Consider the following 22793-nt stretch of genomic DNA (forward strand, 5'->3'; position numbering starts at 1 on the left):
TTCTGAACACATAAATTTGCTTCTTATTAACAATATCCTTGAAACATATTTCAGGAATATGGGTGGTCAAAAGTTTACAAATGAATTTAGATACACATGGGTGGAACTTGAGATTTGAACATCAGACTATAATGAAGGGGCATGAAGGGCAATGGACAACACATCCAAGTTGTTATGGTACATCACTATCTAAATAGTTATGAAGCCTGTACAGTATAAAACATACAAAAAAGAAACAGATCAGACCTATAAGGTTGCCTTGCACGTAGCTTTGTTGTGCCCAGCTAACTTGCATCTGGTGCAGGAAACTGCCCTTCTCATAACCTCTTCTGTTTTGACCCTTTTCCTCTTCTGCTGGCTCAATGGCCGCAATATACAAGGAGGAAGCACATTCAGAGTGTGCAATGCAGCAGCTTCTTCATTATCCAAAGACTTGATGATGCTAGGCAAAGGGTTTATTGATTCCGAATATGTCAACCGGAAGCTATTGAGAGTGAAGTATCTGGAACAGTAATCATATACACTCCTTCCTGTGCAATTGAAGACGGCAATCGCATGGCAGCAAGGTAGCCCTGTTGCTTTCCACTGCAGGCAACTACAGTCCCAGCTATCAATATTCACCATATTAATGGAGTCATCATGGACCTCAAATAGGGTATCAGTAGAGAATAACACTTTAAGGCTGTGAGCTTTTATAATTTCATCTTGTAGTTTTTCCTCCTTAGATGGAGTAAGCTGTGAAGACCACGTACTCGAATCTGTTTGACAGGTATTGATCGACTCCATTATCATACATATTAGCGCCTCTATCTTCTGTATTATAGGTAACTCTCGCACCTCCTCTATCAAGTTAATATATGCATGAATAACATCTACTGTAATCTGGTTGTAGTGCTCACCCTCAAATGATACAGTTGTCCAGCACTCTGGCTCAATTTGCATGACCCAGTTGTATGCTTTTGAAGAAACCCGTTTAATTTGCTCAGTGAACTTCTTAAAACCATCAAGTCGGATAGCATGGGTAGCAGCCAAGAAATTGATAGGCAAAGAACCCCTTCCATCTCCATGGAATGGACCCTTCAAGTTTTTCTTGAAGTTTTCCATAAGGTAGTATATGGAGTAACCATGATGGGCATTCTCAAATACCTCAAGCACAGATTTCTTTAAGCCCTTCTCTCTATCGGAGACAAAGGTCATCGGTTGTAATGTTGATATTGCAGATTTCAACTGCTCTAAGAACCATAGCCAATTATCATCAGTCTCCACATCTACAATAGCAAATGCTACTGGGAAAAATCCTTCATTACCATCCACTGCAGTAGCTATCAATAAAATCTCTTGGTATTTTGATTTTAGAGAGGTAGCATCAAGGAAAAGAAGGGGGCGACATCCATTCCGGAAACCATGTAATGAGGCATGAAAGGACACAAAAAGGCGTTCAAATCTTTTGTCATCATTGATTAAAAGCTTAGCAACACTACCAGGATTTGTCTCCACCAACTTCTCACAAAACCAGGGCAACAGATTATATGCCTCTTTGTACGAACCTTGAAGTTGCTCCCTGGCATCCTCAATTCCACGCCATACTTGTGTATAGTTCAATTCAATTCCAAAGTCCTGGAAAATGCATTTTGCAATATCCTTGGGTTTGTGATGTGGAGTATCTCGTAACCTATCCTTTATGATACTCACTAACCAATTCTTCGTAGGATGAGCAGACTTCCAGGATTGTCCTCCACATGTGTGTGACTTGGTCATCTTTTTTATCCTAAACGATTGTGCAGCTGGTACCCAAGATGCATGGATCCTCCAAGAACAGCCTTCAGCAACACATCTGCCACTTGCTCGATTAGTGTCATTCTTTTTTAATCTGTAAACAAAGCGATGTGCAATTGCATATTTCTGCAGCGCCTCACGAAATTCATAGACACTTTTGAATTCCTGGCCAACACCGGTAATGCCATCTTTCCATGATGCAACTAATTTTTCCAGTGGAACATCATCAGATGCGACAAGACTAGAGGAACCATTGAAGTCATCTTTCCAGGGTCCATTCTCTTGTTGCTGCTCCACATTATCAGCTACTGGAACAGTATTCTGACTTCGGGAATTTTTTTTCCGAGATGCAGTTCTTTTTTTCCCCCCAACATCATCAGTGACAGAAACAATAGTAGGACCATTGGCACCAAATTTCCAGGATGCAGTCCGTCTTCGCTTCTTAACAGTGTCTGCTGGGGTTGAGGTTATATCTAAGATGGCCGAGCCGTGAGCAGTTGCATCTGTGGCAGGAATAACAACAGGGGCAGTTGGGGTTGGGGCAGCAGCACTTGGATCACCAGTGATGGTAAAGGCAGCAAAAGGGTTTGCAGTAGTACTAATTCCATTGAGACTTTGGGCAGTTGCATCAACAGCAGTTAGAGAGTCAGCAACTGTTGATACAGGAAAAGTTGCAGGAGCAACTGGGCTGACGGTCACAGCGGCATGAGCAACTGTTGTAGTAGTGTCTGGGGATGCTACATCTGTAACAACTGTAACAGGATCAATAGGAAAGGCACCAGAAGGCATTACACCAAGAGAAACAGGAGCAATTGCAAAAGGTTGAGGTGCTACAGCCGGCATCATGGAGACAGCAATATGGTTTACCGTCTCAGCCAGTTTTATCCCACTTTCCCTGCAAGTATTAAACAATGTGATTGAATTCGAGTACCCATCACAAAATAAATGCAATTACCAGCCTATCACCAATCACTATGCACTAGATCACAGTACAGCAGGGCATTGCAACAGCTCCCTTTTTACCATGACGTGTTGGGTAGTGATTTTCAACAAATCCAAAACTCAGTAATTCTGGTACAAAACAAATATGACGGTATTATCTGGGTTCCTGGCAACAGAGAGAGAGATACCTGCAAGCATGGATGTTCAGAGCATGACTATCAAAACCCTCTCTTCCCATAACAAAAACATCTGCTGTTACTGAATCCCCATGGAAACCTATCATCCTCTTCAGGTCTTTGTCAGTGGATAAAGTGATCAGAGTTTTCCTGTTTCCAGGAAGAAAGTACTTGATCGACAAGGATTGGTATTCCAAATTCCACATTTCAGCTAATTTCAACTTGAGATCATCGAAAAATGTTTCATGATTGATATTTATTGCATGTGCCTCTCCTCCAGTATATGACAAGGACCCATCGTCATTTGTTACAAACTCACCACCGGACTGACAAATTAATATAAGCTTCCCCTTCCCATCATAAATAACTCTGGGGATTGAATAGGAAACCAAAAAACACCATGTTATTAGTCAAGCTCTTAAATGGCCAAATAATTCAGCATATCTTGATAGCTGAACTCTAAATCAACTGCTTGTTCTATTCTGTTGCTAACAATGAGCATGTATTTAAATGCCAATTACACAATATTACATTATAGTTTAGCTCTATCAAAGAAGATATTGATCAAGGGGTGAATTGGGTGTGTCCCATCAAAATTGAATCATTCACTCTGTACTATAACGCAATTTGTTAGAGGCAATAAAATATGGGATGCACTAAAGGAAATTCTAAATTATTTATTAACAAAAAAAGGGGAAATAGGAAAATTGGAGACATGACATTACCTCCACCACAAGAAAAAAAAAATGAATTTGTCTAATGTAATTTAATTCATCTCGAACCAATAGTAAAGAAACAACCAAATAAATACATATAGATGTTCTTAACAACTAATTATATATTTTAAAAAACAAAATGGATTTCAATAGGATGAATTATTCAATTTCCATGATCCCAATGCCCAATAAAAGGCACTTCTTTATTAAAATTTCTTTAAACACCAGATGAATGAAACTGCCACTGAATGCAAACAAGGGATGTGCACTTTTTGACCCCTGTCCACATTCTTGCAATAGATAAAAAGCACCTCAAATAGTACTTTATCCTTGCAATGAAGCCTTAACCCAACAATCAAGTTTTATGGCATCAGGATCTCATTCAAGAACATGTGAATCTTCTCAACTAACTAGCTTTATCTCATGATGGCAATGACAGGTTTTCAATTGAAAAATTAAGGTATAAGTGAAACCAATCAGATGATGGTAATGGTAACCAAAATATATGATGCAAATTGAATCAAGACAAAACTGGTTAGCAAAAGCTAATAGCTGATCACCAAAATACATGGCAAAAATGAAATTTGATCAAAGAAATTGACTCATCACATGAATAGGAAGCAAGATCCTAAATGAACTAGGTCATATTTGGAAAGATTGGTACAAGTAAAATACTTCATAGAACTCTGGTGACAAGCAGAGAACATCACATTGTAGACATCTCTGCTTTGATTTTTCTCCCAATTTAAGATAATTCATAATAGCAAGTTTTTCATAGGGAAAGCATAGTTTTCAAAACTTATGACATACAGCAGGATACATATGGTATATTACAGGAAACAAATGACACATGCATCTTTTACTATCTGAATAGTTTTAAAGAACCAAGAGTGAACTTTTTCCCCCTTTTGAATTGAGGGGAAAATGATGAACTTGGAATGTTAAAACATTGTTTCTTGTTTGCATGTTGGTTGGGTACTCTTTGAAACTAGGAACTTTCAGAATAAAACTGTGTATTAGAAAATTTAGTCTTTGTTTGGATACACTTCCTATTTTATATTTTTAAAATCAGAAAATGGTAGTAACTCTTATATAAAATACGAGAACTCTTACAAACTTATATTGAAAAAATAATGGTTTCAAAAACTGTTTAAAAAAATTTGTGGTATAAAAATTTTTTTACTACCTCAAATTCTAAAATTTCTAAAAGTGATTTTTAAAAAACATAATAGGTACAAGATGCTCTGCTTTTATATAGAAAGTTTCTGATTTTAAAAACAAAGAACATAAAGTGTATCCAAGCGTACACCTAGCTTGTGGATTTTATAATGAATCTATGCATTATTCAATATTTACTTATGGATTATAGAAATATGTTATCTATTTCTCATGTTTGCTGTCCTATTTCATTAAATTTCTCTATTCTTCAACATTTACATGCATATTTTATAGAAATAAGCCATACATTTGCTTTCTATACATTTCCTTGGTTTTCCCCTAATATATTTCACTCAAAAGGCTACATATTGATAAGCTTAAATTCTTGCAATGTGTAAGCATTTCATATAACTATATGTATTTTCTACTTTTACCAAATATGCAAGAAAATAAGTTGATATACTACACAATAAAGTAGGCAATATGAAAAAATGAAAAGGAAAACAATATATTATATGATTAACGAGTTGGCACCAATTGATCAAGCTAAACCATCGGTTCGTAGAGAAGTATGTACATTAGCTATAAGTAATCATATATACAGCAAACAAGATTAGAGATCACTTCTACACCAAAAAACAGTAATCGAAACTCCATCAACTTCAATGAACCTGCAAAAAGAAATGAATTCAAAAAACAAAATATAATAATATAACATTTCTGACTATAACTGCTGAGCAAATTCAAAAAATTTTCTATTCCTCTTGTAAATCCCCACACATCTCCATTAAATATTTGCCTGTTTCACAAAAACTTAGCCCTAGCATGAATGTCCTAATATCATTTCTTTAGTGGCAAACTGGCCGTTGGTGTATCCTGCTCCATGTCAGATTTTCATAACTTGATTCTCTGATGTGATTATTGGGCTAAATAGGCCAATTCAATCTCACTTATGCTCACATGATCTGTTCCTCATTGCAATAATGAATTAAATTAAATTTACTTTCCGAAACAAAAAGAAAAGACGAGTACAAACAATTGACTACCCCTTTATTCCTCCAAGCATGGCTTCCAAGCTACACTAACATAGTATGTCACTATAAAAAAGGCAGTCCTTTCACTTCATATCAAAATCACCACTGAATTCAGTTATTTGCAATGATTACAACCAAAACTCCCCACATATTAAACAAAATAAGATAAAAAGAAAGAGAGAAAGAAGCCAAAACGATCCATGGATGAACACTATCAACTGAAAACAGTTCAATAAGCAAGTCCATAAATTTCTGTATGATCATCTAATCAGTAAACATATTTTCCAACAACGCATGGAATTTAGTGTTCAATACATGACAACAGAACCCCACATTATCACTCTACCATCGAGCAACGTTCGAAAAATCAAAACTACATCATTCAACCCCGCTTGAATATGAGAAATGAAAGTATGCGGAGAATACACCCAATGAATTTACGAGAAAAGGAATAGCCTTGAAACCGTAGTTGTTAGGACAGAGATGGAGGTCTTACCAGAAGCCGGTGGTGCATGTGGACGGAAACCCTAGAGTTTGGGGCCTTTCGGAATTAGGGCAAAAAGGGGAAAACGAGGAGAAGGGCGTGTCGGAAAAATAAGTATTGAGATTGGGGTATGTTGGAATATTAAAAAATATTAGAAAGGGGCCTGTTTGGGAATTTGTGGAGAATTCGGACTCAGACGAGGTGGATGCTAACTTGGACTAGAGGTGGCAGGTTTTGTTTTTTGTCCAAACCTAGTTCCCTGCTCGCCACGTGGCACAGAAACTGATGATGTTGTATTTCCACGTCATTACGTTTTTATTTATTTTTTTATATAATCAAATTAGCAATTACTGACTAAGTATAAAAATATCGATTTTATGGATATATCATAATATATTAGAGAAACAAAAATTAATTAAAATTCATAAAAATAGTAAAAAATTTATAAAAAAATAATAATAGATATATTATAATTAAGATATAAAGAAATTGATATATGAATAATATAATTTATAATAATGATAAAAGATTTTAAAAATACATTTAATATTATGATAATTTATTGATTTTGAAAAAATATTTAATTTTAAAATGATAATTTATCTACTTTATAATAAATGTATAATTATTATATTTGTATTTAATTCATGATTTTTGTGTTTAAATAATAAATTAAATTAAATTTAAAAATAAATAAATAAATGAAAATAATGTATTTATTAAAATTTTATTTAATATTTTATTTTTCAAAACATATATAAAATTTAGGTCTGAAATAAAATATAGGTCTAATTATTCAGTAGAGGCATGTTGGCCCAGTAGTAAAGGGTTGGATTTTTTCCTCTTTCCTAGGAGGGCTCAGTTTCAACTACCAGTTCATTGATATATCTTCTTCAATATTGTGTCAGATCCCAAAAACACATTTGATAATTAAAAAATGGATTATTTAAAAAAATAATTATATAAATTAAAAATAAAATACTGTACATAAAATTTATTTTATCATATTTTAAAACATAAAAAATTTATTAAAAATATTTCTTATTCCCAAATAGATATTTGTTTTACTAAATGTTATTAGAATAATTTTTAAAAATTATTTAAAAAAATATTTATCAAACATGTCCTTACTATCTTAAAACCATAGATTATGACAATTTATGTGTCTTTCTTAGGACATGATAATTATATAATTCAACTAAATAAGCAATTCATACATGTACTATTTTTTTACTTTTAAAATATAAAATAATAATAATTTTTATATAAATATGTAATAAATTTCATATAAAAATTATAAATTTATCCAATACCTTTAGATATTATTTTTAAAATTAGTGTAACATCCATTTTTATTAATAACCATTATCATATAAGTACAAAAGAATTTTTTATCATTTTCTATTTTTAGAATAAAGACAACTTATTAAAGATACATTTTTAGTACAAAAGTCACAACAATCAAGTTTATTTCAAACTTTTATTCATTTATATTTATTGTATCTTATGCTTTGATTTTATTTATTTGTATCATTATTCAATGGTGGATTTCATTATATGTATTTAAAGTTATAATTTTAAGTTTGGTAAGTATAACTTTTATATCTTAACATTTTTTGAAAAAGTGTTATTATATATATAAAAAAATTTAATATTAAAATTCTATTTGATTTTTAAGCACACGTGGAAAAAAATTACATGAGTTTATTTTTATTGAAATATTAAGATTTAAAAATATATAACATTTACGTAATTCAATCACATTTTTTAGCCCCTATTATTTTGTTTAGCCCTAAAAATGTGTTAATACTTTAGGTAAAAGATCCAAATTCATAATTTTTGGAGTATTCAAATAAATTGAGATACGTGCACAACTTAAATATCATACTTGAATTTGAAATTAAAAAAGAAAATTAGCAATATTGTAACACTCCAATTAGGAATGGCAACGGGGCGGGTTCGGGACGGGTCGCCCCTATCCCAACCCCGCCCCGTTTAGCAAACCAATTCCCATCCCCGTCCCATTTAAAAAAATAAACGGGGCGGGGCGGGGCGGGTATGGGAATCCCATACCCGCCCCGCCCCGCCCCGTTTAGCTTTTTTTTTTTTTTTTTTTTTATTACTTTAAAATTTTTTAATTACATTAAAATAAATATATTTTATAAATAATAAAATTATTATATTTTTTATAACTTATTTTATTAAAAAATTTATTATTATCTATATATTAAAAATATTAAAATTAAATTTTAAATTAAATTAATTTTAAAATTAAATTAAATTAATTTTTAAAATTAATTTTATATGTAAACGGGGCGGGGCGGGGTGGGGGCAATACCCGAACCCGCCCCGAACCCGCCCCGGGTTTTAAAAAAAAATCCCAAACCCGTTTAATAAATTTTAACCCCGTCCCATTAGGGGCGGGGCGGGGCGGGTACCCGAAAAAACCCGCCCCGTTGCCATCCCTACTCCCAATCATGTAAGCCCAAAGCAAAAAATAAAACATATTTGTAAGGGTGAAAAGAGTTCATATTTATATAATATTAGAAATTTTTTTTTTTTTTTTAAAAAGAAAGACATTCTTCACGGGATTAAACAAATCATAAAAATCGATTTCGATACTATTTTTAACGACTTGTGATAACCATATAAATATTGTTTAGTCAAAAGATTCTCGTGATTTTAAAATATGTTTATAAAATTAAAAGAATTTCATACTTATACGCAATGTTTTTTCTCCTATCCTATCCCATAGGATATATCAAAGAGAAGTGACTTGATTTCAAAGCCAAAGATTCATGAGGGCAACCGGGGAGAAGTGAGAAGCAACATCTGGCCTATAGTGAATTAGTTATAGCATCATCCAACTCAAAACTATCCATAGAAAAGTAATGAAGAAGACTCCTAAAAAGGTGGATCTTGTACGGCTGCAACAATCTAATTCAGCTAGCTTCCACACAAAGGACGGGCGACCGGTTGACTTGGCGCAGTCGCCAGCTCCACTGGCTCCAATTCTCTATCATTCGTTCACATAGACAGAGAGTGGAACCCCACATATGAGTCATGACAGCTGAAAATGATTCTTCTCCTCCTCTCTTTTCCTTCCATTATTTGCTCTATTTAAATTATAAGTGGCCTCCTTGTCCATTTATCCTCCTTTTTTAAACTAAAAGGGAATTAGAAATCTGTTCCTTGAAAGAAAAGGGTTTTTCCTCTTTCATAGTACTTGTATAAATTATTATGAAACATAGTAGATTACAAATTTTATTCAAATATATTAAAACTTATATTTATTTTTCAAGTGATGCATAGCCATTTCTGTACATTCAATGTACTCTACGGATAGAGGAATACATAGAGTTGAACATAGTAAAATAAGAAATTGAAAGATTTCGTTGAAATTGTTCGTTTGGAAATTTCCCGAAAAGCTAATCATAGGTTCTTCTCTCCATCGGAACAATAGGGCCGTTATGCTCATTACTAAACTTGTTGAAGAGATGAAATATAGCGTGTTTAAAAAGTTTTTTCCACCAACTTAAACAAAATGGGTAATGTGGTATGGATTGACCACATCAATGGATTTCTTTTACTAAGTATGCTTACATATGTCTTACTTATTAAGTATGATTTCTAAGCCTTGTCATTTAATTGTTTACCTGTACAAGTAAGAATATAAAAATAATTTTAATATTTCTTAAAAAAAATTATAATAGGAAATTTGTTTCTCCTATGTTGAACAAAAAACATAAAAAAATATGCAAATTATAATGATAAATATAAATAAAACCCGTTTTTTGAGAATTTTATTCTAAGTATATTGAAAATTGATGTTTTTAAGATTGACAAAGTCTTTTCTAATAACTTAAGCAAAATGAGAAATGTCATATTAATTGAGACCCGTGAATGTATTGTTTTGACTGAATATGTTTAATGATAATACCTCTTGCTTATTAAAATGCGGTTATATATGTATTAAAATACATGATTTTAGATTATTAAGAGGTCGGTAGCTTCAACTTGAAGATCATAGAAAGTATTCGATGTTGATCATGGGATCCACATTAGTCGGTTTGTTACATATGAATGCACCCATGCTTCCATTTACATGCTATTTGGACTTTTGGCGATATCTGGAAAGCAATTGGACTATTGAAACTAATTTACATAAGATTACATTTATTTATTTATTTAATGAAGAAGTTTGATTGGAGTGAGGTTACAAGGAGCGAAGAAGTTAAGGCCTTGAGGGGCACCAAGGTGAAGATTCGAATCTTACCATTGGAACATTCCAAACCAAAATGCGAATCCGACGGCTATAAATTCCTCAAACCCCATTCCGCCAGCTCAGGCTCTCTCCTTCTCTCTCCCTCCTCAAACTTCTTCCTCTTTCTCTCTCCTCTCTCTACCATTCTCTTCCACCAACCTGTCTCTTATTCTCTTGGTTGAAAAAAAAAAGAACAAATCATTTTCCGGCGTCGCACACTATTCGACCGTTGGGGCTTGACTTGGGTCTTTGAATTGGGATTTAGGGACATGGCGATGTCTTTGCTTTCGCCGAGGAAGTCTATCGCGGAGACGGTGTTCCAGAAAGTTGGTGGGTATTCCAACGGGAGCGGTCACAGGAGGTGTTCCGATGGTTGCATGGACGAGGATGGGACTATGGAGCTGGTGCAGATTGGAGCTGAGAGAACCAAGAATGTGTTGATCCTCATGAGCGATACTGGTGGTGGTCACAGAGCTTCCGCCGAGGCCATTCGCGACGCGTTTCAGTCGGAATTTGGAGATGAATACAGGGTAATTGGGTCCATTCTCTTCTGGGTCTCCATGGGTTGCCTCTGGTTTTGCCTTTTTGCCTAGTTGTTTTTGTTTTTTCTCCTGCTCTGTTTTTCTATGATTTTAATGATATTTGATTTAATTCAGATGATTTTCTTTTATGGTTTTTTTCTCTCTCCAAATTATGTAAATATCATAAATTTGTTTTTATTAAGCTTTTCTTGTACTCTTCTTTTGTTTTGTCCCCTTCCTTGTATTTCTTACAAATTGGCTTCTTCTTCATTTGTTTTTTCCACAATATGATGTTTCTTGCTGTGCTACCTCTCAAATGTTGACATGGGTCTTCCTCCTGTGCAATTTTAGGTCCTTTCCATTTTTAGAATCAATGGCAGGCAGCCTTTTATTGTTTTTTCTTATTAATTCCCATATATGCTTCCGTGTCCTATGATCTTTCTGCAACCATCTCCCTAAATAGTTCTGCCAAATTCTTAGGTTTGACAAGAAAAGGTTTTGGTTAAGTTTTGATGGTTCTCTTCTCTGCATCTTACTTCCAAATTCAGGTTGGTTGTGATTTTGCCATCTTTCCATGCCTTTCCTTTTGTTTTTGGTTTCGTGGCTTGAGGGAAAGAGGAGACTTTATAAATTAAGTTCCTCTAAGTCATTACTGAAGTTCAGCTTCTTTTGAAGCATAAAATACAATATTTGTCTCCAAATTCAATATCATATACCTTAATTTTTGGAGTTTTTGCAGTGTGAACCTATATGACATGTGAAGTTCCATTTTCTCTTATTAATTCCCTTCCTTTCCTCACATATGACATCTTCTTTATTTCAGATTTTTGTGAAGGATGTATGGAAAGAGTACACAGGCTGGCCATTGAACGACATGGAGCGATCGTACAAGTTCATGGTCAGACATGTGCAGCTCTGGAAGGTTGCATTTCATAGTACCTCTCCCCGATGGATACACTCTGTCTATCTTGCTGCCATTGCCGCCTACTATGCCAAGTATCTTTGTCTTTGCTATGCCAACTATATATTTTCACCCCTAGTATAACAGCAGATAATTTAGTATATGATCACTTATATTCCCTGAAAGTGGATAGTACTTTATTGGATCCGCAATACACAATAAAAAAGAATAATCTTACTATTAAATGTTGAAAATTCTGTAGTGTTACAAGATTCTTTGACCAATTTCGCTTATGCCTAACTAAAATAATTTTGTTCAAGGGAGGTGGAGGCTGGTTTAATGGAGTATAAACCAGACATCATCATCAGTGTCCATCCTCTAATGCAGCATATTCCATTGTGGGTGCTCAAATGGCAAGGCCTTCAGAAGAAAGTAGTATTTGTCACGGTTATAACAGATCTCAATACCTGCCACCGTACATGGTCAGTTAATGAACCCATTATGAGATGCTGTTTTTCATCTATGTTTATAATATGAGCTCACTTCATATAAAATCGAAACTATTATCCAGGTTTCACCCAGGGGTCAGTAGATGCTACTGCCCTTCAGAGGAGGTGGCTAAGCGGTCTTTATTGGATGGCCTAGAAGAGTCTCAAGTTCGTGTTTTTGGCCTGCCCATCAGGCCATCCTTCTGCCGTGCAGTCCTCTCTAAGGTGAATTCATGAGATTATTGAACGAAAGTGAAGTGTTTCTTTTTGTGTTTCCTGTTTGGCCTTTGTTGAAAAGAGCTCTGGTTTTGTTTGTTCTTGCATTTCTCTTGACTGAAGGATGATTTAAGAGTCGAACTAGAGATGGACCCACACTTGCCTGCAGTATTATTGATGGGTGGTGGTGAAGGAATGGGTCCTGTTAAAAAGACTGCATTAGCTCTTGGGGAATCATTGTTAGATGAAGGATCAGGGAAACCGATCGGACAATTGATTGTCATATGTGGTCGTAATAAAGTCCTAGCCTCTACGCTAGAAGACATCGCTTGGAAGATCCCAGTCAAAGTAATTACATATGCTTGCTTAACCAATCATAATATACAAAGACGAAACAAAATTTTACATGTATTCCTTGGTGGACATCTAATTTTTCCTTTCCCTGCAACATAGGTCAAGGGGTTTCAGACCCAGATGGAGAAATGGATGGGAGCTTGTGACTGCATTATTACAAAAGTATGTTAAGAGATCCCTGTCTTGGTATTATCCCTGTCATACTATTTCCATTTCATATTGTCAAGCATCTTGGACTGATGATTTCCATGGGTTCTCGGCTTTTCATAGGCTGGACCTGGCACAATTGCAGAAGCATTGATCAGGGGCCTCCCAATTATCCTTAACGACTACATTCCAGGACAAGTTAGTGAAAAATGATCTCTTTCGGTTCCCTTATTAATCACAATTTTGTAGTCGTGCATTTACTTCAAACACAACAATATGGTAGCTTTACCTTCATTTCTAATCCTTCTATCTTTCATTTGGATCCTTAGGAAAAGGGCAATGTCCCATATGTAGTAGACAATGGTGCAGGCGTCTTCACCCGAAGTTCAAAAGAAACAGCCAAACTCGTGGCCGAATGGTTCAGCACCAAAACAGAAGAACTGAAGAGAATGTCAGAGAATGCACTCAAGCTAGCACAACCGAATGCCGTGTTCGATATTGTGAAGGATATTCATGAACTTGCATGTCAACGGGGGCCCTTAGCCAATATCCCCTATATGTTGACATCATCCTTCACAAGTATCATCTAATTAATCATACTAGCACATCTAGATTAGTGCCCATGTACAGCTAGTCTTGCTAATATTATTCTTTGACCTCAGACGCTTGGTGCTCAAAAATCTCAAGTCATAGATTTTCTGCTATCAAGCTCTGATGTTTGGAAGGGTTGGGAATTTTTTTCAGAGTGTTTCTGGGAAGAGAGGTTATTATTCTCAGTGTAAAATGATATACTGTAATTCTATATTACAGTACTATACAATCTTTTTTCCCCCAGTGATCCCATCTTGCTGCCTAATCAATCTGCAACTCACCAATACTATATTGCCCATGATGAAAAACTCCAGCTCAAAAGTCAGCTGACGTAAATATTTCTTGCCTTAGATGATCTCCTCCAGGTTGCTTCAAAGTTCAGCAAAAAATAAATAAACAAAACATGAGGACAGTTGAGGTTGATGGGCCCATTTGAAATGCCAAGAAAGTGAAGTCAGGTGGGAGGAAAAGGAAATCCCAAAATTTGGAGAAGAATTTGCCTCGAGATGAACTCAACATGGGTCACAACTCACAAGATCCAAGATGGAGCTGAGGTCCAATGCATGGAAGCCAAGAGGCCCAGCTGTATTTGCCATTTATTTGTGTTCCATGAAGGCGTAATAGCATAGTATAATCCCAGACTGTCGTACGTCGAGCATGTGCCGACGTGCGGTATGTCTTCTGGCATCAACAGAAAACAGAGGTCCTTTTCAGTTGTTTGAGTTATGATATGGAAGGGGGTCAATAAAAAACGAGGCATAAAGACTCAATGTGGCTGCCATCTGCATGTCCATTGGAATTGCACCGGGGAATATTTGTTGGGGGCTGAAAAAGATGCCCATGCCATTAGCAATTGTCATCTAAAGAGGCCTTAGGAACCCTTGCATGAAGGCTACACCATATTTAATGTGGTTCCATAATTAATGGATATTAATTACTTTCTTTCCTTAATCCCAATGCGTCTCGAGTAATGCATGGTTCTAAACACTAAGGTACGTTTGTTTTCTGTAGCTCAATGCCAAATGAAATGTTCCTTTAGACTTCAGCCATATTTTTTTTTAACTTTTAACTTATTTATCAACATTTTTAATTGAATAAAAACACTAAAATATGTGCATTCAACTCTTTGTTGTGAAAAAAATAAACAACTTAATACTTAATACTATTAAATTGTATTTGAAATTATATTTCATTTAAATTTAAGTAAAAAAATAAATATTTCCTAAAATTTCATTTTTGGTTTATCTAGTCATCTTGAAAAGTCATTTTTTTTAAGTTCAATAAAAATTTCTATATACATTCAACTAATTTTACTAAAAAGTCATAAGTTATAACTTAAAAAAAAAAACATGAAAATTTAAAAAATATTACATTTTATGAAAATTCTATTTTGACTTATGTTTAATAAAATTTTTATAATATCCTTAGAATGAGAGTAACTTAAGGTTATATTTGATTCATGAAAAATATTAAGGAAAAAAATGTAAAAAAAAAATGATTGTTTATAAAAAATATAAAAAAAAAAATAATAATTAAAACTAATTTAAAATGATGCATTTTTAAATTATTTAATCTTGGATGAGTTAAAATAAGTAAAATGAGTTTAAAATAATAAATAAAAATAATTTATCCATTTTTAATTATTTTTTTATTTTTATTTTTATTTTTTTCTATTTTTCCTTTATATTTTCTTTCCTTATATTTTTTCTCAAATTTTCCACAACCAAACATAAACATATTTTTTTTAAAATCATTAATAAGCACCACCAAAATTCAACTTCAATTAATATGAGAATTGTTGACTCTCTAGCAGACCAGGAAAACATAAAATTAAATGTGGGAGTTAACGCTTAATCTCCGGCCGTTGTACAGTAAAACTAAAGTACTTTGCCATTGAAACGACGCCGTTTGATGTGAAACGACTTCGTTTGAAATTCCTCCGTCTGACTCCCTGAATATTATAACCCAAAAATTCTCTGACGATCATTGAGGCGACCACTTTGTCGATTAAGGGCGAAATCGGAGCTGGAGAAGACTGAAACGGCGGCGTTTTCGCCTGTAGACCACCGGAATAAGAAGTGGCGCTGCAACTGGAGGGCAAAAAGGGTATTCTGCATAGGGGGTTTGAAAGCAACACCGTTTGCGGTTGCGTGCATCACCAACCCACCCACTCTCTTTACACCTGCCAACCATCTGTGGGGATAATCATTTTTTGATTTGGGAAATCCTGATTCTGGAGCTCAAGAATTTTCTTGGAAAATGGTATGAATTTTCTTTGTTCATGCCCACTCCTTCTTTCTTCTTCTTCTTTATGTATTGTTTGGAAGTTGTGCATGGTTGTGTTGTAAGGATGGTTTACGATTTGAAAAATTAGATTTTGTTGTTTTGCATTGATGAGATGCTACAGGGGTGGTTGAGAACGTGGGTTAGTAGATAATTCTATCAAGGATGACTATGAATTTTGGTATATTAGGGTTAGGGTTTATAAAGCTGCTTCATCCAATCACAAGTTCTTCCTTGGACACAAAGTTGCATTCTCATATCCCAAGTAAAAAATCCATTCCCTAAAACATGATTACTATCCCTTCTTACAGATTTTGAAACCCTGCAATTGAAGGAAAGGGAAGTAAAATGCTGAAAATAGCTTGGATGAAGGAATCCATTTTTAAACGCTTTTCAGTATTTTCTTTCTTTGCTATTTCTGAAATCCAAATGGAATGTAGGGATCAATCTTAGTCGTTCAATGAAATCAATATCGACCATCACAAAAATCCACAACACTTGACAGGAATTTGCAACTCTTTCTTGGAGTTTTGATTTAATGGCATTTCAGTTTATCTATATAAATTTATTGAATGAATAGCAAAAGCTAGTAAAGTTTATAAGAGGAAATACTACACATAGGATGGATTTTCATCTTCATCAGGATTAGGCAGATTTGTTGGATAGAGGGAGTCCTACTTAAATTGTGTTTTCCATCGCCTTTGGACATAAATAAAAAATGAGAACTGAACATTTTAGACAATTAATCGAGAATGAATGTACTTCCAAGGGGGTTTGTGTTCACTATGGCCATTAACATGGCTGGCTTTTAATCTTTAGAGTTCAGACTGCAAGGTTTGCAATGTGGATGGAGGATTCATATCTTCTCAAGCTGTTATTTTAAGGTTTGTATCATTTAGAATGGCCTTGTGAACTGTTATCATTTTATTGTATTATGATAAATTCATCCCATGATTTTATCTACAATTTGCCATCAGCACTATAGCTAGATGGGTAGGAATACCGCTCCCACTTGTAATATGTTAAATGTAAGTTGCTTGGGGATCCTGGGCAAAATCTGTATTTTGAATGATATATAGATTTTTCTGGTATTTATCCTTGTGAACAAAATATGGGCATTGATGAAGAATAAAATTAGCTTCAGCCTTTATTGATCCTTTTGTCAAAAAAGGGGAAGGGTTTGAAGAATTCTTGAAAATGTGGTTCAATCCCAATTCGGTAAAATAGGCCTTTTGGTTACTGCTATAATGTTTCTCATGCCATTGTCAATTTCATTGTTTTTATAGTTGTTTTTCTGCTTCCTTACTTTCACATTGCCTCATGAATAACTGATATTTTCATGGCAGGTTCATCACTCCAGTTTCGTTGATGATGAGGGAATCACTAAAGCTTGTGGGTGTCCTCTGCTTCCTTTAAAAAGTCATATAAAGGGTCCTGCCCCAGTTTCAGATCAAGGTTACTCTTATGTCATTTATGGCTTACAACTTTTCTCATCATGTTTTACTTTCTTCTTCATGCGGGCATTAAGATAATTTTTTTGCAGATAGGACTGATATTGTTGATGAGGCAATCACATTTTTCCGCGCTAATGTCTTTTTTAGAAACTTTGATATCAAGAGCTCGGCTGATAAGCTCCTTATCTATCTGACATTCTACATCAATGTGGCATTGAAGAGGCTTGAGGGCTGTAGAACTCTGGCTGAAGGAACCAAGGCAATCATAAACTTGGGTTTGGAAAAGGTCCCTGTGCCTGGAGAGTCAGGTTTTCCTTTTCCTGGCCTTTTTGCCCTTCCTTTATCTCAACCAGAAGCAGGTAAATGTCCTTCTTATCATTTTCCCCCTTAGTATTAACTGCATTATATCATATGCTAGAAAGCTTATTTAAATTTTAAGAGTGTTGAAAATTTACTTTCTGTAAAACATGTTAATATCACATTCTAAAGTTCTTGTTGCTTGCTTCTTTGATGATCATTGTAATAGCTTTAACATGTGAAAGTTTGAGCCATGTCTTTTATTCTCTTTAATCTATTTTGTGGCTTCAACCTAGATATCAATATTTTTTTTTTAATCAGAAACAACCAAATGTATTAATAGAAAAATCATCCTAGATATCACTTAATGCATCAAAATCAGAAAAGTGGTAACAATTGTTGGTTCCAAACACTAGATTTACCAACAATTTAGTGGGAGAAACAATTGTTGTTTTTTGGATGCTTTGAATACACTCAATGTTCATCAAGTTGATTGTTGTATGAACAGTAAAATATGTAGATTTGTGAGGATTATAACTTGAATATCTCTGTTTCATTTTGTTTGTTTGTTTTTCCTTTATGTTCTCAAGCATGCCCAATTGTTTCGTGGAACTGTTCTTGGAAATGCTCCATTTTTCCCACTCCCCATGATTGTAACACTTTTCTATTTATATCTTCATTAACAGTAGGTGTCAAGCCTAGGTACCCTCATTTTCTTGGTTCAGTGAAGTTAAATCTGCATTGATGTTCTCTTATCAATCTAGACCCTCAGGCTATGTCCTGACTTTTTGCTGATCATGGTTCTGATCTAATGGCTGCTAACTGTTCTGATGCATTTGCTTTTGGGAAGCCTAAAAGATACTTCCAACCTTGCAATGCATGACTTGATGGAGAAACAATTTCTCTAATGCTATAGGCTAGTTTGGGTGATATGAAACCTCATTCTTTTAAGTCACTAGGTTAAAAAATGAGTCGTTGGCTCTTGCTGAAGAAGGAGCTCTTATATAAAGCATTCGGTCTGTAATAATATTAGGTTCTCCCCTTCTGTTAGTCCTTTAAGAAAAAATCTATTGCTTTCTCCAACAGTTTTAGTGGAAAACAAATATATTTGCATCAAAACAAAGGCCATGATTATGGATACCCCAGCTGCATTTGCTCACTAAGGTGGGTGTTATTGATGGTTGTTTGTATAGGAACCAGGTTGACTCTTGATTTGTGAAAACTTCTTGGCAAGATGGAGCTCTTCCAGCCGTGTGTAAACCAACTGAGTAGCTACCGTCGGCTACTCGTTCAATTTTAGGGGCTCAATGTATCACCTAGTTTCTTATCTTGGTCTTTAGTGATGAGGTTTGGATGCCGTTTTTTCATTGACTCTAAAATAATTTTCCAATTGGAACTGCAATAAAAAAAAAAAATGGCCATGTAGAACTTCAAAATTGCATTTGGCTGAGAGAGAGAGATAGGGGAGAGGAGTCATTGGGCTTTAAGTCCTTGGTTGTAGAGTCACCAAAAGGGCCTTGGGTAACTTGATGTTGTCACAACTTGAAAAGTGAGGGTTATGGGGAAAGGTTTTTGCAAGAGCTAGGGCTTTTATGCTCTTTTCTTGATTGCTGATGCTGTTCCAAGGCATTGACGATCTTGGCGATGCACTGTTTAGAGCTGAGTTTTTCTTTCTTAGACCTTGGTCTGTGAGTGTCAACAGTGGTGGAGGTAAAATTGGGGGGAAAGTCTCCCTTTTGGTGAACCAAGTTGAGATGGCATCTGATTTTGCACTGCACTGCACTAAAGTTTGCACTAACCCTGCCAACAGGTCTCACTTATGTAGTCTCCCATTATTGCAATTATTGGTAGTAAACAGCTTCAGTGGTTTCCCTGTTGCTAACAATCATTGCTTTTTATCTCCCTCTTATAGGTAATTATATTAAGAAGCACCTAAAAGAAAAGTGGGTGCCATCTAAATATACAAGACAGGTGGAAGGCCTTACCATTATTTGGTTATTGCTGGATACCGAGACACTATATTGTTTTATATTCCATAGAATGAAAATTTGAAATGGTGGTTCTATAAAGTTGGGTGTTCTGAAAATTGACAACTTTCACAACAGATTCTCCTTTTCCCATTTTCAGGCAGGATTGTACACCAAGGATTCCAATATTAAATCAGTTGGTGTTAATTATGTTATGTACTTAGATAATAGCAAATAAATTTTTATATCTTGTCAACAAGATTGAACTGCTACAATGGCCTTTGAATATAATGGCCAATAGTGGTGGAAATTCTCTGGGTTTAATAGTGATAAAAAAAACTTGTATTCCTTGTTTATGCTCTTCTATTTGTTTTTCCCACTTCGCTGTATTTTTACTGTCATAAAAAATTTGGACAGCATAGCCTGCAGCAACTACCTTCTGATAAATTTCCGAATTGGGCTGCTTGTGTCATCATCATATCATGAAATCTCAAAGTTAAATGATTTATTGTGCCTTATGTTTCCTAAAATGGTTCTAGGAGTATGGTGTTTGCAGCTTTAAGACTTAGAACCAAAATATCAGCTCTCCACAAAGTACTGCTTGTTGTGTTTGGTAATTTTAATCCACCATCAAATGGGTCCTGAGCAAAATATCTCACTGGGGGGAAATTCCAAGTTCTCTTGTGATTCTGATTTGAGAATTCATATTTCTGTATTATGGTCATTATGTAGTACAGGTTCCACCAGGCAGAGTCCTGGTAGGTGCGAGTAGGATACGGTCCTAACTTTTAGTGTTTTTGCACAGTGCTGTAAGCCAGATCAAACCTGCGCTTTCACAAGTGGCAGCTCCTTACTTTTACTGTTGCACCTAAAATGGCACTTTAAACTTACACGTTTATATTTGATATTTAGGAACATTGATATATGGTGGGACATGCAAAACGTTTGGTTTTTGGCTCTTTGCATGATAGCCTGCCTGATGTGCTGTGCTTGAGTGTTCAAGTACACTTCAAAACTTTAAAAATTTTCTGACTTTTGTGATCATTGAACACAGAGCTATTCAGGAATTATCTGAAGCAGATAAGGGAGGAGACAAGTGGGAGACTACTGAGCGTTGCATATAGACCCAATGGGACCCCAAATAAATGGTGGTTGGCATTTGCCAAGCGGAAATTCATGAACATTATTGTTCCTTAAAACAATTTATTTGTAGAGGTTGTACAAATGCGAGGACCATATAGGCACTTGATGAATGTAATTGTGATGTTATTAATTACCCAATGAGAGAACCGTTGTCTTCAATATTTGTTGCGGATGTTTGGTAATAAGATGAAGCTCATGAGCCATTCAAAGCACACAACTGTTTATGTAGGAAATAGAAGAAAATGTGTCGGGCTTATTTGATTGTGCAAGAAAATGTGTGAGGGGTTATTTGTTTGTGTCAGCTGTTGTCTCTCTTTCTACTACTGTCTTATTTCATCAATTAAGAGGCCTGTATTGATAAATGTAACTGGGAGCATTATCTTCAAGTTATTTTCTTTTGGATCATCTTTAACCTCTTCAGTGCTTTCTGAGCTATAATAGCTTAATGCTCCCCCTTGAACAGTGACACAATCGCCTGACCCTGATGGAGCAAACATGTCTGTTTTCCCTGGTAATTTGAGGCAACTTGACATTTTTTAAGCATGTTGAGGTGGTTTTCATCTTCAAGGTGGTCCAAGTGTAACCTCTGGCATGCTGCATCGTTCATATGTAGCACCATACCTATGTGGTTGAATTGAACTGCAATTGAAGCTTGATTGAGGTTTGCTTCTTGTTACCATTTTGATAATACCCTATGGAGGTGATTGGAGTCATAGTACATAGCTGACAGTACTCGTTGGTGTTCAATCTTGGCAGTTCTTTGCAGATGTCTGTAAAGTTACCAGGGAGCTTAAAGTGATATGCCCTTGCCTTGTTGTGAGCTTAGCTTGTTGCACACCATGGGGATAATGTCATTTGAAGCTTATTTTTTCTAAGTTGCATACCAATGAGGAAGAATCATCACGCCTCTATTATTTTTGGTGAGAATCTTTGTCACGTTTGCCATGCCCTTTGATTAGTTGCACAGCAGTGGGGTTTTTCTGAGGACTGTCAGTCCAACAAGATGGTACAGAGCTTTCTGAGTACCTTAAGATTCTTGACACCATCCTTGCTTTATTTAGCATAAGCTAAATCTTTACCCAACTTTGTTTTCTGTTTTCTATCATTGGTTTTCAGAACTTCCATAGTGATTAAAGAGGTAATGGTTGTTTCTTTTCATGATCCGATTCACACTCAGTGAGATTATTTTGCCTGAAATTGCCAATTGAACAACTGCTTTTGCAGTATTGATATCATGCTTTCCCCTCTCTCTCTCTCCTTGATAGTCTAAAGGGAAGACAACAAAAAATGTTTATTTTGTGAACTCAAAGCCTAAAAAACCAGGTATGATTTTTATGGAAAGATGGTGATGGGGACACCTTAAATTGGTATAAAGAAAAGAAAAAGGCTGATTCTCAACATTTACTTGCACTCACTGGTTGCTTTCATTTAGTAAATTTTTAGCTTTTTCTGAAACAAGTAATTGAAATTCAAATTTTGTTCCCATATTAGCAACAACAAAAAAGGAGATTTCCCTGGAACATAAACCATACAACTAGGTGACAACTAGGAAGCTGCTGCAGAAGTAGAGTGGAAGGCTTCATTTCCCCCTACTTGCAACACCTCCATAATTACAACCAAACAACTACCAAAATTTTCTCCAAGACACCAACAAACAATAAGGCAAAAAAAGAAATTCATCAAGGAAAGAGGCATATGCACACAAAAATGAGATAAAATTGTAAAATATACCATAAATGAATGGGGGGTGGGAGGTGGGAGGTGGGGGGGGGGGGGGTGAGGGGTAAGGAGGGAGAGGCGGGCGGACTCCCCATGTCGTACCCCTTTCTGATTGGGAAATGCACCTACATCACCCCTCCACCATCATGTCGTGGGCCATTT

General features: G+C 35.3%; 3 protein-coding genes across 4 annotated transcripts; 2 read left to right on the plus strand and 1 right to left on the minus strand.

Annotated features, from left to right (window-relative positions):
* LOC117925636 lies at positions 1–6386 on the minus strand. Of its 2 annotated transcripts, XM_034844700.1 has the most exons (4): positions 6299–6370; positions 5346–5439; positions 2907–3263; positions 1–2671 (listed from the first exon to the last, which is right to left on the minus strand). In XM_034844700.1, exons 3-4 carry the CDS (start codon positions 3098–3100, stop codon positions 247–249), a joined length of 2619 nt encoding a protein of 872 aa, XP_034700591.1. In that variant the 5' UTR covers positions 3101–3263; positions 5346–5439; positions 6299–6370; the 3' UTR covers positions 1–246. The 2 variants fall into 2 exon arrangements, with proteins under 2 accessions (XP_034700591.1, XP_034700592.1); XM_034844701.1 differs by lacking the exon at positions 5346–5439 and having other exon boundaries at positions 6299–6386.
* Positions 6387–10677: 4291 nt separating this feature from the next.
* On the plus strand, positions 10678–14054 carry LOC117924660 (monogalactosyldiacylglycerol synthase 2, chloroplastic-like). The gene is made up of 8 exons (XM_034843359.1): positions 10678–11080; positions 11895–12067; positions 12293–12454; positions 12544–12685; positions 12800–13024; positions 13130–13192; positions 13301–13375; positions 13507–14054. Exons 1-8 carry the CDS (start codon positions 10820–10822, stop codon positions 13765–13767), a joined length of 1362 nt encoding a protein of 453 aa, XP_034699250.1. The 5' UTR covers positions 10678–10819; the 3' UTR covers positions 13768–14054.
* A 1698-nt stretch (positions 14055–15752) lies between these two features.
* Positions 15753–21213, plus strand: LOC117925633 (actin-related protein 2/3 complex subunit 3). Its single transcript, XM_034844698.1, has 4 exons — positions 15753–16030; positions 17398–17506; positions 17595–17864; positions 20824–21213. The coding sequence occupies exons 1-4, from the start codon at positions 16028–16030 to the stop codon at positions 20964–20966; spliced, it is 525 nt and encodes a 174-aa protein (XP_034700589.1). The 5' UTR covers positions 15753–16027; the 3' UTR covers positions 20967–21213.
* Positions 21214–22793: the final 1580 nt, after the last annotated feature.

Source organism: Vitis riparia, chromosome 11 (genome assembly GCF_004353265.1).
Source record: "Vitis riparia cultivar Riparia Gloire de Montpellier isolate 1030 chromosome 11, EGFV_Vit.rip_1.0, whole genome shotgun sequence".
Lineage (NCBI taxonomy): Eukaryota > Viridiplantae > Streptophyta > Magnoliopsida > Vitales > Vitaceae > Vitis > Vitis riparia.